This window comes from Prionailurus viverrinus, chromosome B3 (assembly GCF_022837055.1).
Source record: "Prionailurus viverrinus isolate Anna chromosome B3, UM_Priviv_1.0, whole genome shotgun sequence".
Lineage (NCBI taxonomy): Eukaryota > Metazoa > Chordata > Mammalia > Carnivora > Felidae > Prionailurus > Prionailurus viverrinus.
The window spans coordinates 69511128-69524646 of record NC_062566.1 but is presented as its reverse complement, the minus strand read 5'-3'; the positions used below and the strand labels follow the sequence as shown (position 1 = coordinate 69524646).

Below are 13519 nucleotides of genomic sequence, written 5' to 3'. Positions count from 1 at the left end.
TCGCATTTTCCCAGCACATGGAATCAAATTCTGTGAATTCAGATAGCACAGTATTCCCTTGCCAGCTGAGTTCTAATTATCCAAATCCAGGAACTGAATAGATTTGGACAGCAAAGGATACCTTTACTTCGCACCTGCATTCACTTCCCTCACAGAACTTGTCATTCTCCTGACCTAGACCTCGACACTGACCCCTTAGATCCCCTGCTCTCTTCTCACCCACTCATTCATAGCCCCTTTTCATTAGGAGACTCATCTGTAAGATGCCAACAGAAGAGATAAAGAAAAAGAAATGGAGTAAGGAAAAGTGCAGATTTTATATAGGGGTAGGAGACAGAAACCCTTCAGAGAGAAGGAGAGAGAGAAATAGAGAATGCAAGAGAGCTGGAGCGGGGGGAGGGGAAGATGGCACTGCGGAAAAAAGAGCGCCACAAAATTAATTTGAGGAAGGGAACAGTAGAGGAGACGTCGGTGGAATAACAATCAGGCAGTAGAGGGCTGGGGAAAGAGGGAGGGCGCCAGGGGGTGGGAGGAATGGTGTTGGGGAGGAGGGCTTAGCATGCAGAGCAACAGCAGCACCACCTATGGGCATGACGAAGGGTTACAGACAGCAACAAAAGAGGCCCCCACCTGGGCATGGAAGTCTGGCGTGCGGATGGGAAGGGAGAAAGCCATGGCTTCTGCCCTTCAAACCTCTCAGTAACCAACACGCAGGCTAGAAGAATAAATTCTATATGGCTCTCCTGGGAAAAGAAGGACTTAACAAGGAAAGGGAGGGAGGCCACGTAACTCCTGGCTTTTTCCATTCCAAGGGGGTTTTCCCCTCCGAATTCAGGCAGGAGAAAAGGGTATGATAAGGAAGGAATGCCGGGTACTGTAAAGGACGAGTGTGCCTGCTTCTTTCATTAGCTGGAGAAAGGATTTTATCTCTATTTCCAAGTGATTTCCTTTCCCCACTGGATGTTGGAGTACAGCTCCCTCCCTGGGGCCATGGATGCCCCTCACTCAGCTGCTCCCTCCCAGCATTGCCTTGAAACTCCCAACCATCATTAGAAACCCCCAGGGAGCCACCAAGCTCAGAAAAGGAAAAGGAAGGGTCCACCCCCACCAGTCAAACAGACCCGGGAGGGGGACAGGGTGGAAAGAATGAAAGGGAGAATGCAAAAGCTCTTCAGAGGGAGGAGAGAGAGAAATGTGATCAGTGGTATTTGTTGTACTTCCAGGGAGGAAGGATCCGTCACATTTTTAATAATAATAAATACATGAAGACAGATTTGCCAGCACTGCTCCAGCTCCTTGGGAAGTGTGGGGGAGGGGAGCCAATGCAGCTGCAGCACAGACCAATATCCCCCTCCCCTCTTCTCCCCTCCCCCACTAGATAGGCTCAGTATTGCAGCAGCCTCCCCCTCCCCCTCTAACCGCAGTCCTCCCCATCACAGCCCACCCTTTCCCTGGTCCCTTCACACAGCTCTGCTCCTCCCTCCTCCACCACTCTCTCTGTCTCTACTAGCCACCCCCCCCCCCCCAACCCTAGACTCTCTTTTCAGCACTGGTCCTCATTTAACACGGTCTTTCTCCAGCTCTCAGAAACCTTAGTACCCACGGAGTCCTCCCCCAATCCTGAGGCCCTGCTTTCCTACCAGGGCCCTTCAAGCTGACGGCAATCTCCCCCGTACAACACCCCCACAGAACTAATCCAGTACGTTTCAGCTTCCCTGGATCCCACCAAAAAGGGCTGTTTTCCCCCCATTTTTATTTCAATGTGACCTCCTTTCTCACAACCTTAAATATAATGGCCATCAAATGTGCTTGTGTTCAGGGGGTGTCAGGGCCTCGGGACTAGGTGACTACTGCCACCTATTGACCCAAATTTGTTCAGGACAGACCTTTAATATACTTCTTACACAGCGACGCTCTGTTATTTCAAGAGCATCAATAGCTTAAACATGCGAAGGCACGACTCTTGGGGCTTCTCTGAGACCCTCTCAACAATGAGATCAAAGAAATACAAAAGCGAGACTGGGCAGAGAGCCAGAGCAGTGATGCCTTTCTCCATGCAGAGGCAGAAAGAGAAGCTGAGGCCAAGAAATGAAACAGCAAGTTTAAGTCTCCTCAAGGGTCTGTAAGCAAAGAATAGGGGACAGAGTTCTTCTCAAGCGCTGTTAAAAATCTTGCGCATCACAATATGAATGATGTTACCAACAAAGCAGAAGGCAGGAGTTCACTCACATGCCTCCATGTTTGGATAAGTCTAAACAAGGATCTGAGCTTTACACATCTAATAGCTCCCAGGGAGGATGGGGATACTCAGGACTGTTGTTGACTCTCACTCAATCTGCTACCAATCAGAACTGGAGACTGGATAGATAAACTGGGCTCTGCAAAGTGGCAGATCTATACCATGCAGCTCTATGGATTGGTTTAGCTATGTACCTTCCGCCAACCCAAGGAAAGGAATGAGACAGGAAAGCTTGAACTCTCCATGGTACTGAAAATGAACACAATCAGGTCATCCCTTCCTTATAACCAAAAAATCTTTTTCTAATGAAAAAAATACATCCATGAAGACTGCTGTGAACTCCTGACAGACATCTCCTCAATTCTTCATAAAATCATAACAAAACAAAGCTAATAAGGAAAAACAGGTCTTGGTCAAACCCTCTTCCCCCCTCCTCAGATGAAAAAACTAAGGCAGAGACACTAAATTATTTGACTAGAACAAGGCCAAGACTTTCTTTACTATCACAAGATGCTCATGTGAACTAGTGACAGACATCACTTAGTGAACACTGGAAATTATCTGTTGTTAGCAGCGCATTGACGAAATCGGACATTCATATGGTCTCAACAATCAGAGGAGTGAATCTCTGAGCAGGAATACAGGATACAAGAGAAGCAAACATCAGTCATAAAGAAACCCTGAGATTTGAATGCCTCGTTCCCTTGCTCTACTACTGTTAACAGTGGTTATCAAACTATATCCTATGTGTTTTTGTTTTTGTTTTTTTTTGAGAGAGAGGGCACAAGTGAGCGAGGGGCAGAGAGAGAGAGACAGAGAAAGAGAAGCGGGGCTCATGTCCACTGGAAGCAGGACTCGTGCTCATCCAAAGCAGGGCACAAGCTTTTCTGAAGTGGGGCTTGAGCACACCCAAAGTGGGACTCAAACTCACTAAGTGTCAGATGATTAATGACTAACTCACCCAGGTACCCCATTCTATGGAGTTTTTTTTTTTTATTAAAAAAAAAATTTTTTTTTCAATGTTTATTTATTTTTGGGACAGAGAGAGACAGAGCGTGAACGGGGGAGGGGCAGAGAGAGAGGGAGACACAGAATCGGAAACAGGCTCCAGGCTCTGAGCCATCAGCCCAGAGCCTGACGCGGGGCTTGAACTCACGGACGGCGAGATCGTGACCTGGCTGAAGTCGGACGCTTAACCGACTGCGCCACCCAGGCGCCCCAAGAGGGCAGAACAGTATCTGGAACTTGTGGTTTCTTTGAAGACAAGACTTTGAACAGGAGTGGGGCAGTAGGGAAGAGGGAGCTAAACTCTATAACCTACCTACCAGTATTTTTAAAAAGGAAAAACAAACAACCTGAAGACTTTCATGAACCCCAGGATACTTGAGGGCCTCCACACAATTGTGTTCTTCAAGTACTGGTTCTCTTCATTTATTAGCAATGTAACCTTGGGCAGACTGCCTAAGTGTCTCAGTTTCCTTACTGGTAAAATAGAGATGATCTACAATTTGTAAGGATTATGTATAAAGCTCTTAGCTCAGTATGTAACACAAAGATCTTAGGAGAAAAAAAACCACCACCACTTCCTTTTCCTTGGCAGTTCCTGTAACCCAAAAGTCTTAATAAATGAGAAGCCAATGCAATAGTCAGTCCTAAGAAGCAAATGAGGTGGTCCTAACTATTTTTTAACTGAACCTCCAGTCCACTTAGTTCAGCCAGAAAGGGAAAAGAATTTATAAACCTGTTCCGTGGCTGTGTTTAGATTCACTTGAAGAAACAGAAGTATTAGGGCCCTAGGCAGGTCAGGCTCACTCAGACTACAACGGACTAAAAGTTCAAGGCCCTAGAAATAAGCCCATTCTGGAAGAAATCTCAGAGATTCAGTCTAACACCTTCATTTTTCAGCTAAGGAAAATCAAAGGCAAGGAATGTTAAGTGATCTGCTCAAGTTAACAGGAGACAATACTAGGTTGACTCCTACTTTCTATCAGGCTACAGCCAACTAAAAACACACCCTGCCCTGATTAGGCAGACTAGAAGTCCAAATTCACAGGACTCAGAACCAAGGATTTAGTGATGCAATAACCCAATTCTACTTCTCTCCATGACACTGCCCAGGAATACAGACACAAAATTAGGTCTTCATGAAATCCTAAGCACTTAAAAAAACTGTAGTAAATTTATTCAACAGATTCTTCAACTTCTGTCCTTTCTGGTTCCCCTTTTCACCTTCTGTATTATCCAAGCCTAAAGGCTCTCCCACCAACAGAGGTCGTTCTCTGGACAGAATACAAGATCTCAGATATGTAACTCCTACCAGTCTCTTGACTTGGGCAGATATTTTGGTGACATTTTCATTCTTTTGATCTTCAAGCTAGGAATTTTCAATCTGCCTATTTTTTTGGCACTCCTTTGCAAGCATTTATAAAAGGACTGGCCTTTAACTGACTGGTGAACTAAGACCTTAGTTAAAGGAAGGTCAAAGAGGCTGCAAAACACAAGACTATACTGATTCTTCACACTCTAGTCTGCTCATTCACTCTGCTGTTGTCTCTGGATAAACTCTCTCCCTATAACTGACCAAAGATCAGCCCTATGTTTATTTTATTTTAGGAAGAAAAGAAAAACATTCAGAAGTGGAGATATGAGTAACTTAACAATGAGAAAAGGTTCTACAATACAGCTTTTGCTAGTCATGAACCAAAGGTTTCCTGAATCACTGACCCCATCTGGTGGCCAGCAAGTTACATTAACAAAACCCACATATCTTAAGATGACTTGCACTCTGTTACAACAAATCATACACGAACTTATGGCCACGTGGGCCAGAAGAGTTGATTACACTACTCTAATCTCTCAATATTTTTTGCTAAGGAACCAATTTATAGCTTCTGAGAAAAGTAAACTATCAAAACAAACTATAAAGCCAACCTTCTCTCACTCCCCCTGCAAAATTTCATCTTTCCCTTTATCCTTTTATTACCATCTCACCAGAAAAACCCCACACCCAGTGATTCCAGTCATACAATACATATGCAAAAGCAGATTCATTTCGTAAGTAAAATCAATTTTATTAATAAAGATCTTTCCACATATCCAGAGCAAACAATTAATGAATTTCAAGGAAAAAAAAAAACAAAATCTACATACAGTGAAATTAGAAGTATCTCTGGATAACAACAGATATACAAATATGTACACCCATCATCACCGCCGCCTCCGAAAACCTGAAAGGAAGGGAAACCAAGAATAAGGCAAAGGACAGTTGGAAAAGCTGAGGGGACAGAAAAAAAGAAACCTAGAGAAAAGGGCTCAAGAAGGTTGGGTCCCCTAGACAGTACTCTGTACATCCTCCCAGGACAAAGGACTAGAAGTAGGAATGAAACTAAACTTGGAAAACAGTTCCTTCAAGTGACATTTTCATAGTCCTACTTAAGGAAGCCTGCACACCAACTGTGGGACCTTAGAAACAGAACCCAGAAATCTTTTTGTGAATGATGCTGATTTTCAGCTTGGCAAAAAAGAGAAAGCCCACTTCTAAAAAATCAATGCTCAGTCTGGAAGAGGTAACTACAGGGGTTGGTCTGAGACCTAAGATGGCAAATCCAGACAGCTGACATCCCAATTCGTACTTCCTACTCTGCACTTAACCATCCAAGTCCTAGCCATTCACTGACCTGTTTTCTTTCGACTTTTCTTAGGTATCTTCTTACGCTTCTTAATAGGATTCTGGTCCTGGAGACAGATGGAAAAGTGAAGGAATGGCAGGTGCTTCCAGGTGTCAGCACCCCTTTCCGTGTTCCTCATGGTAATGAGCCCCAGGTGCACCTGGCTGAAATCAAGGAGGCTGCTTTCCCACCACTGTATCGCAGCCTTACCTCATCAAGATGGGGTGTTCCTCCTGTCAAAGCACTGATGTCACTAAAGTGTGTGAGGGAATGAAGTTGTGAATTCATGACACTTGCTCGTTTTCGTCGTCCTTTCTCGCGCTTACTGACACTTAAACGCACCATCATGCTCTCCTCATAGTTAATCCTGCCACAGAAACACAGTTTACAACATGTTCAATCTACACACAGAAAGCTGCAGCTAAAAATCTTCACCCCTTCTTCAAATAGTTCTCAAGAAATTTCACAGCAAGTCAATATAATATTTAAGATCAATGCACATATTGAGCTTCCTCAATGAAATGTTCTTTATGCTAGAAATTCCCTCCTCTCTAGAGATGAACTCATAGCCCATCCATAAGAATATTTAAACTATTATACCAAAAAACTTTCACCTTCAGGAACAGAATTCCTACACGAGCCCCTTCACTCAAATCTATCAACGGTGGAGACTGCCGCCCAGGCAAAGTTGATGAGTCTGTATTCACGTTATAGTCACTTTCCTGCGTTTCTTTCCTGAACCTGTCTAGCATTCTTGATGCCACTATAAAAACTTGACTTTATTGGCTTCTGCACAGAAGTGAGAGTTGTGACAGTGAAATACGGAATTTTTAAAGTCCCACTAGGCGGAACTGCACATATTCCTCTTCGTATAGCATCTGCTCAGCCTAAACACTTGGGAAGATATTTTTTCCCGAGCTCCTATTCTGTACTTACCAACCCTAATTCTTAGAAACTATCAGCCCATTTTCCACTCTACTTTCTCTATAATGTGAATTCTCTTGGTACCAGACTTAATCATATCCATCCAAAGCATAAGGACAGGTCTCCATGGGGTAGAAAACAATTTCCAATTGCAAGGATTCAGACCTGTGTTGATCCTCCTGACTCTGGCGGGTGACATGAGGATGCCGAGCATCACGGATTTCCTCTGGAGCATCTGAGTACTGCTCCTTAAGTTCACGAATGACAGAGCTGCTCAATGCCCGTTTTCTGGCCCGTTCTAGGCGTTTCCTTTCCCTCTCAGCTTCTGTTTCATCTATATGATAAAAATCAGCGAGGGTTATCCCAGAACAGAGAAAAAGATAAGAGACACAATTTATGCTGAGGAGGCAGTAGACACAGTTCATACCATAATGTACTGGAACCAAGCGTGGTGGAACGTATTTCTTAACTGTTCCTTTTACAGATTTCTTTCCTGAAGCTTCAGACTGGCCTTCTGCTTCATCTTCCTCCTCGTCCTCAGAGCTCAACTACAAAAGGAACGCAAAATCCATAAACTCAGCAAGTGTTAGACACTAAGTAAAACCAAAGCTAGAGTACCCTGGGGAGTTGGGAATATAAACAAAGGGGAGAAAGGAAAATCTCATACTCTACATTCTAAGGCACAAGACAAGAGTCAACAGTAATAGGAGAATCCCAGGAGATCCATGATCACCATGAGGCTCATTCAGGCTTTGAGCCCTCAGGAAAATCAGGTGAATGCAATCCCTTACCTTGCTCATCATATTGCTGGGATGAGGCTTAAAACGGAGAGGGTCATTCTCACCTGGGGAGGGGGGGGGTACAAACAAGGGATTTTATAAGATTTGGAAATTTATGATAGTCCCCACATAATCTTACAGCTTCTGCCACTTACTGAGGCTGCCTGTCACTGCAGTCTTGACTAGCTTGTCAATCTGATACTTCAGTTTTTGGTCCAAAGGACGAAGCTTTTCCAAAACCTATAATGTGGTTAAATAGGGTTATGTTCCCTTCCCCAAATTAAACATGTCAAAGCCTCTACATTAACTTGCCAGATAAAGCATCTAAAATATAAACAAAGTAGAGCAAGTGAAAAAAAAATACTTTTTTCATTTGGTTTCCTCACTTAATCATGAGAACACCCACTTAAATGAGAGCTATTGTGTGACAGTCCCAGGGTTCAGGCTGTGGAAACCCAGAACGCTAAGATGCGAAATGCTTCATACCGTGCGGATCTCTACCAGTCTCAGAACTGCAGCGTGTCCCTGAAGAGACCCTCCTGAGGCTTTGTCCAGGATGAGATGGGTTAAATCCATAAGGTACATGAGCAGTAGCTGGTCCTTCACTTCCAAGAGGCTGAGACCCTGAAAACAAAAGAGTAAGAGATGCCAATTCAGTTTTAGCCAAAGAAACAGGAGGAGAGCCTAGGGTAAACAGGGTAATTTTTTCCAAGTTCAAGTTTCCCCTCATCAGTTTATACAAGGTATCTGGAGTAGTCTCAAGGACATGACTGTACCTAAAACGGCCACTAAGAAAATTATGAGAGAAGCAAAGCTCTGAGAATTACTGCAAGACAGTAAGAGCACAAAAATCAATAAAATGTCCCCAAAACTACTATGGTAGGGTTTCTCAATCTCAGGGCCATTGACATATGGCAATGGGCAATTCTTTATTGTGGAGTCTGTGTGGAAAACCGTATCCTTGGCTTCTACCTTTAAGGCCCTTCCAAATTTTGACAAATTTTGTCACCATATGATGTTCAATCTTTAATCAAAACAATTATTGGTTTTTATCCCCATACAATTATGTGATATGGTTAAAAACAATGATCTCTACATACTGACATGGACTTAATTCCATGTCAGCACTTTCTACACTACAATATGGTTTCAGTTAAGGCAGGGAGAGTATGATGCACACATTTTATTTATTTCAATTTTTTTAAAATTTTTATTTATTTTATTTTTTTAAGGGGTCTCTTTCTATTTATTTATTTATGAAATTTATTGTCAAATTGGTTTCCATACAACACCCAGTGCTCATCCCAAAAGGTGCCCTCCTCAATACCCATCATCCACCCTCCTCTCCCTCCCACCCCCCATCAGCCTATTTCAATTTGTTTTAAATCTTTATTTATTTTTGAGAGAGAGAGTGCGAGCAGGGGAGGAACAGAGAGGGAGACACCGAATCCGAAGCAGGCTCCAGGCTCTGAGCTGTCAGCACAGAATCAGACGCAGGGCTGGAACTCACAAACCATGAGATCGTGACCTGAGCTGAAGTCAGACGCTTAACTGACTGAGACACTCAGGTGCCCCTGATGCACACATTTTATACACAGAGAAAAATCTCTGGAAGATAACACACTAGTAACAACTGCTCTCCATGGGGATCAAGATGAGGAAAAGGAAGAAATGGAGCATTTGTATTGTGAAAGTATTTTTCATCAGGCATAGATTACTTTTACAATAAAATGAATTTCCCAAAAATATACCCCAGTGGTTATCTCAGAATGGTGATTATATTGGTTTTAAATTTTCTTCTTTATGCTTCTATGCATCTTCCAAACTTTCTAAAATTAAAATCACATTACATTTACAGTCAGATAATCAAGCAAATATCATATGAGTAACACAGGAGGGCACTTAAGTTACAGTTGTTAAAGAAGTTGGGGTGCCTGGGTGGCTCAGTTGGTAAAGCATCCAACTTCAACTCAGGTCATGATCTCATGGTTTGTGGGTTTGAGCCCCACGTTGGGCTCTGTGCTGATATCTGGAGCCTGCAGCCTGCTTCAGATTCTGTGTCTCCCTTACTCTCTGCCCCTCCCTGCTTGTGCTCTCTCTTTCAAAAATAAATAAACATTGGGGCGCCTGGGTGGCGCAGTCGGTTGAGCGTCCGACTTCAGCCAGGTCACGATCTCACGGTCCGTGAGTTCGAGCCCCGCGTCAGGCTCTGGGCTGATGGCTCAGAGCCTGGAGCCTGTTTCCGATTCTGTGTCTCCCTCTCTCTCTGCCCCTCCCCCGTTCATGCTCTGTCTCTCTCTGTCCCAAAAATAAATAAACGTTGAAAAAAAAAAATTAAAAAAAAAAAACAAAAATAAATAAACATAAAAAAAAAAAAAGTCTTTGTGACTACTTAAAATGAAACTGAAAAAGTCAACAGCCCTTGGAAGACCTATTTTATTTGAGACAGGTTAAATACTCTGCCTAAAATTACACACGTATTAGAGGAGTATGGGATTCAAACTCAGTCTGACTCCAACACCAAAGCCCTGGGTATTTTTAAACAAACATGGGAAGCTGCTGGAGATCAGCACTAGTGTGGTAACAGGTGGAGGCGCAAAGAATTTAAAGACAAACTGAGTTTAACCTCTGAATTAGGCATTTGGTAGTCAAATAATGGGTAACTCAATCTCATGACCCCAGTCTCCTCCTCTATAGCATATACAGTATTTCCTTTCTGCCCCAAAGAGTAATTACGAGCTTAAAAAAGATAATATGAAAGAACTCTATAGTCTGTAAAGCACTTAGTAATTTTCGGTCCTGAAAGATAAGTTACTAAATTCTGTTCAATGAATAAACAAATATATAGTGATCTAATACATATGCTGGCAGCCCAGAACCAGCCAAGAATTTGAGAAGTAGGTTCTTCCTGACTAGCTTGGACTCTGTCAAGTTCAAATAGAACTATAAGCATATGAGAAAAAAATCAAAAAGAAGAAAACACAAAGATAAAAATAAAAATAGGTAAGAACAAAACTGAATAATGAGATAGAAAAGGCAAGGGGAACATATTAGAAACTCTATTAGCTCTAGGGGCGCTTGGCTGGCTCAGTCAGTGAAGCACGTTACTCTTGATCCCTAGGTTGGAAGTTTGAGCCCCACACTGGGTGTAGAGATTACTTAAAAAATAAAATCTTTTTTTTTTTTTTTTTTTTTTTTAAGTAGGCTCCATACCCATCGTGAGGCTTGAACTCATGACCCTAAGATCACGAGTCATATACTCTACCAATGGAGCCAGCCAGGTGCCTCCCAAAATAAAATCATTAAAAAAAAAAATTCTATTAGCTATCTTTCTAAAGCATAAATCTTCTGTAAATCCCATATTTAAAAATCTTTCAGTGACTCTTATTAAGTTACCACAATGATTTTCATACTTTTGTTGACCTATGGAGTATATTAAGTAATATCTTAGAACAAAAACTCCACATATAAAACAAGAGTTTTCCACTTCAAGGATCCTTCAAGAAGGATCCAAAGCCCTCCTTCTATACTGCTCTATATCCAATGATCCCTAAGAAGGTTCTACAAGACCTTAAATTAAAAACCACCATATTTCAATTTTAACATGCATATTGTTTTCATATTTTCACATCTCTAATGTCAGGATGTATCTTTTAATCAATGGTACCTTAATGTTATGTCATATGTTAACAGGCCGAATTTTTTTTTTTATACAAAATAAGTGGCAGGTCCCAAATTAACAGCATTAGATTGGATGAAATACAACAGTAACTCCTCAGTTGGCCTACAAGGCTCTTCACAGAGTGACTACTTTCCTAGTCTTACTTCCTACTCCCCACCTTCCACCCCCACACTGTACATCCAACCACACTAAATGACCTCCTTTCCCAGTATATCACCAGGCTTTCAGGACTCTGTCCCTTTGCACATGCTGTTTCTTTCTGTTCCCTGGAGTCCTATTTATTCCGCACAATCCTGTTACCACCTGTGAGAAGCCTTCCCTGACTTCCTCTGTTCCTCTGGCAATTATTTAATCTCTCTCCTGGGCTTGCACAGTACTCATTATGACTCATCAGCAATTCTGCTGTTGCTTATACCTATTGTTTTGATCTGTCTCCTCTCCTAGACTTCAGCACAGAAACTGGATCTTATTCATCTTTGAAGTTCCAATACAACACAATAAATTTATGATGAAACAGCTGTTGAGAAGAAGTCAGGGAATGCCGACTCTTCAAACACGTCTTACCTTCTCTGTAGGATAGGCTCTAGCTTGAACTTTTTTTGTCAGAGCTTGTACTTGTGCAGTTACAGCCATCACCTGAAATTAGTCCAAATAAAACCGCTGACGAGAATACACCTAGTCATCTCTGAGCATGGAAGGGCAAAAACTAAACAAATCACCTGAAACAAAGCCTAAAATATTGTTACTACCTTTCTTCTCAGACAGTATAGGAAAGATGGTTTCTGATACTTTTTCATAAAGTACAAAAAAATTTCCACTTCTTAAAGCTAAAGAAATCATCTTATCAAACCATGGGGAGGGGATGGGAACTGGGTCAGTGGTGATGTGGGGAGACTGTACCTTATCTGTACTGGCTGAATCAACCAATACAGGTGGCTACCCAAAGGGCAAATCCTATCACCTTTCCCAGCATTGGTTTCTTTAACTATGAGAATAAAGGAAATACATTCAGAAAACTTCTTTTTGGAGTTTTCTGTATTGCTTTAGATGCAGAAATAAATTACTTTGAATTCTAGCCCGAAAAGGTTTTTTCATTAAGTCACTTGGCTCTTAAGGAATTTGGTATCATTCAAATATATGTCCCTCAAACGACCAAAGTTTGGAGGTGAAGCACACAAAACGAAAGCCAATCCGTCAGTGACCCATCCCCAAGGGGGTGACATGACTCACCTGATCCTGAAGGTTTTTCAAAAGTGTCACGGCACTTTGCAGGTCTGACTCCAGCACCGCCTATGAGAGGGAGAGAGAATTAAAGAAAAGCACTTATTTCCTCAGGATTATTAGAAGACTGGACGTATGGGGAGGAAAACCCTCTTCTCCTTCAGACACCCCACATTGCCGACTTTTCGCAGACTCGTTTCACAGTCGGCCAGCCCTCCAGGTTTCTAGGAGAAGCGGTAACTTCAGCCCCCTCACCCTACTGCTGCTTTTATCCTGCTGTATCAGGGAAGTTGCTTCTCTGAAGCTACTTTCGTCACCTCCTTTCCCTCGCGCCAATTATTTGCCCAGAGCCGCTGAAGTAAGGAAATGCCTACACAACTAAGCAAACTCACAAGATTCCCAGGCGCCGCCATCTTCACAAACCCCGCCTGTTCCGGGGCGGTACTTTCGGAGAGCCAACCTTATCTGATAGACTTGATAGACAACTCCCGCTTGCAAATCTAAGCCAATAGAAATAAGGGCCTCTCACTTCCGCCCCTAACAGGATGTGGGGAGGAGAAGCCACGCCCAGCCAATAGAATGGAAGAACTGACTAAATTCGTCAGACTTAGGGGAAGATCCAATGACGTAAAATTACTCGTGGAAAGGGGCGCGTGATTAGTATATTGAGGAGAATGATGGAAGCTAAACCAATAAAAACGGGGCAAGCGATTGATCGACAGTTAGAAAGACCCTATGGAAAAAAGGAGTTTGCTGAGCAAACTGATAGCGTATTGGCTTCCCGGATGCCGCCGTACCCAGTCTTTTTCACTACGCTGCCCCTGCGTGGCCACAATCTACCGCTAGGTGGCAGTCCTTGGCTTTGCTCTGAGACGGCAGTGTTGCGGATTCGCCAAAGCTGTCTGCTGTTCCAACGCGGACCACGCGAGGTTCCCCACCGGCTTCAAGGCCCTTGCATAGACTTTGTGATACACTCTTGTGTGACACTGGAGAAGTCACTCGGTCT

The 13519-nt window shown here is 42.9% G+C and overlaps 1 protein-coding gene across 1 annotated transcript; it reads right to left on the bottom strand.

Moving 5' to 3' along the window:
- Window positions 1–5285: 5285 nt before the first annotated feature.
- Window positions 5286–12990, bottom strand: NGDN (neuroguidin). The gene is made up of 11 exons (XM_047864565.1): window positions 12906–12990; window positions 12523–12582; window positions 11857–11928; window positions 8097–8234; window positions 7766–7850; window positions 7623–7675; window positions 7259–7379; window positions 6997–7165; window positions 6118–6274; window positions 5917–5974; window positions 5286–5466 (listed from the first exon to the last, which is right to left on the bottom strand). Exons 1-11 carry the CDS (start codon window positions 12924–12926, stop codon window positions 5447–5449), a joined length of 954 nt encoding a protein of 317 aa, XP_047720521.1. The 5' UTR covers window positions 12927–12990; the 3' UTR covers window positions 5286–5446.
- Between the last annotated feature and the right edge of the window lie 529 nt (window positions 12991–13519).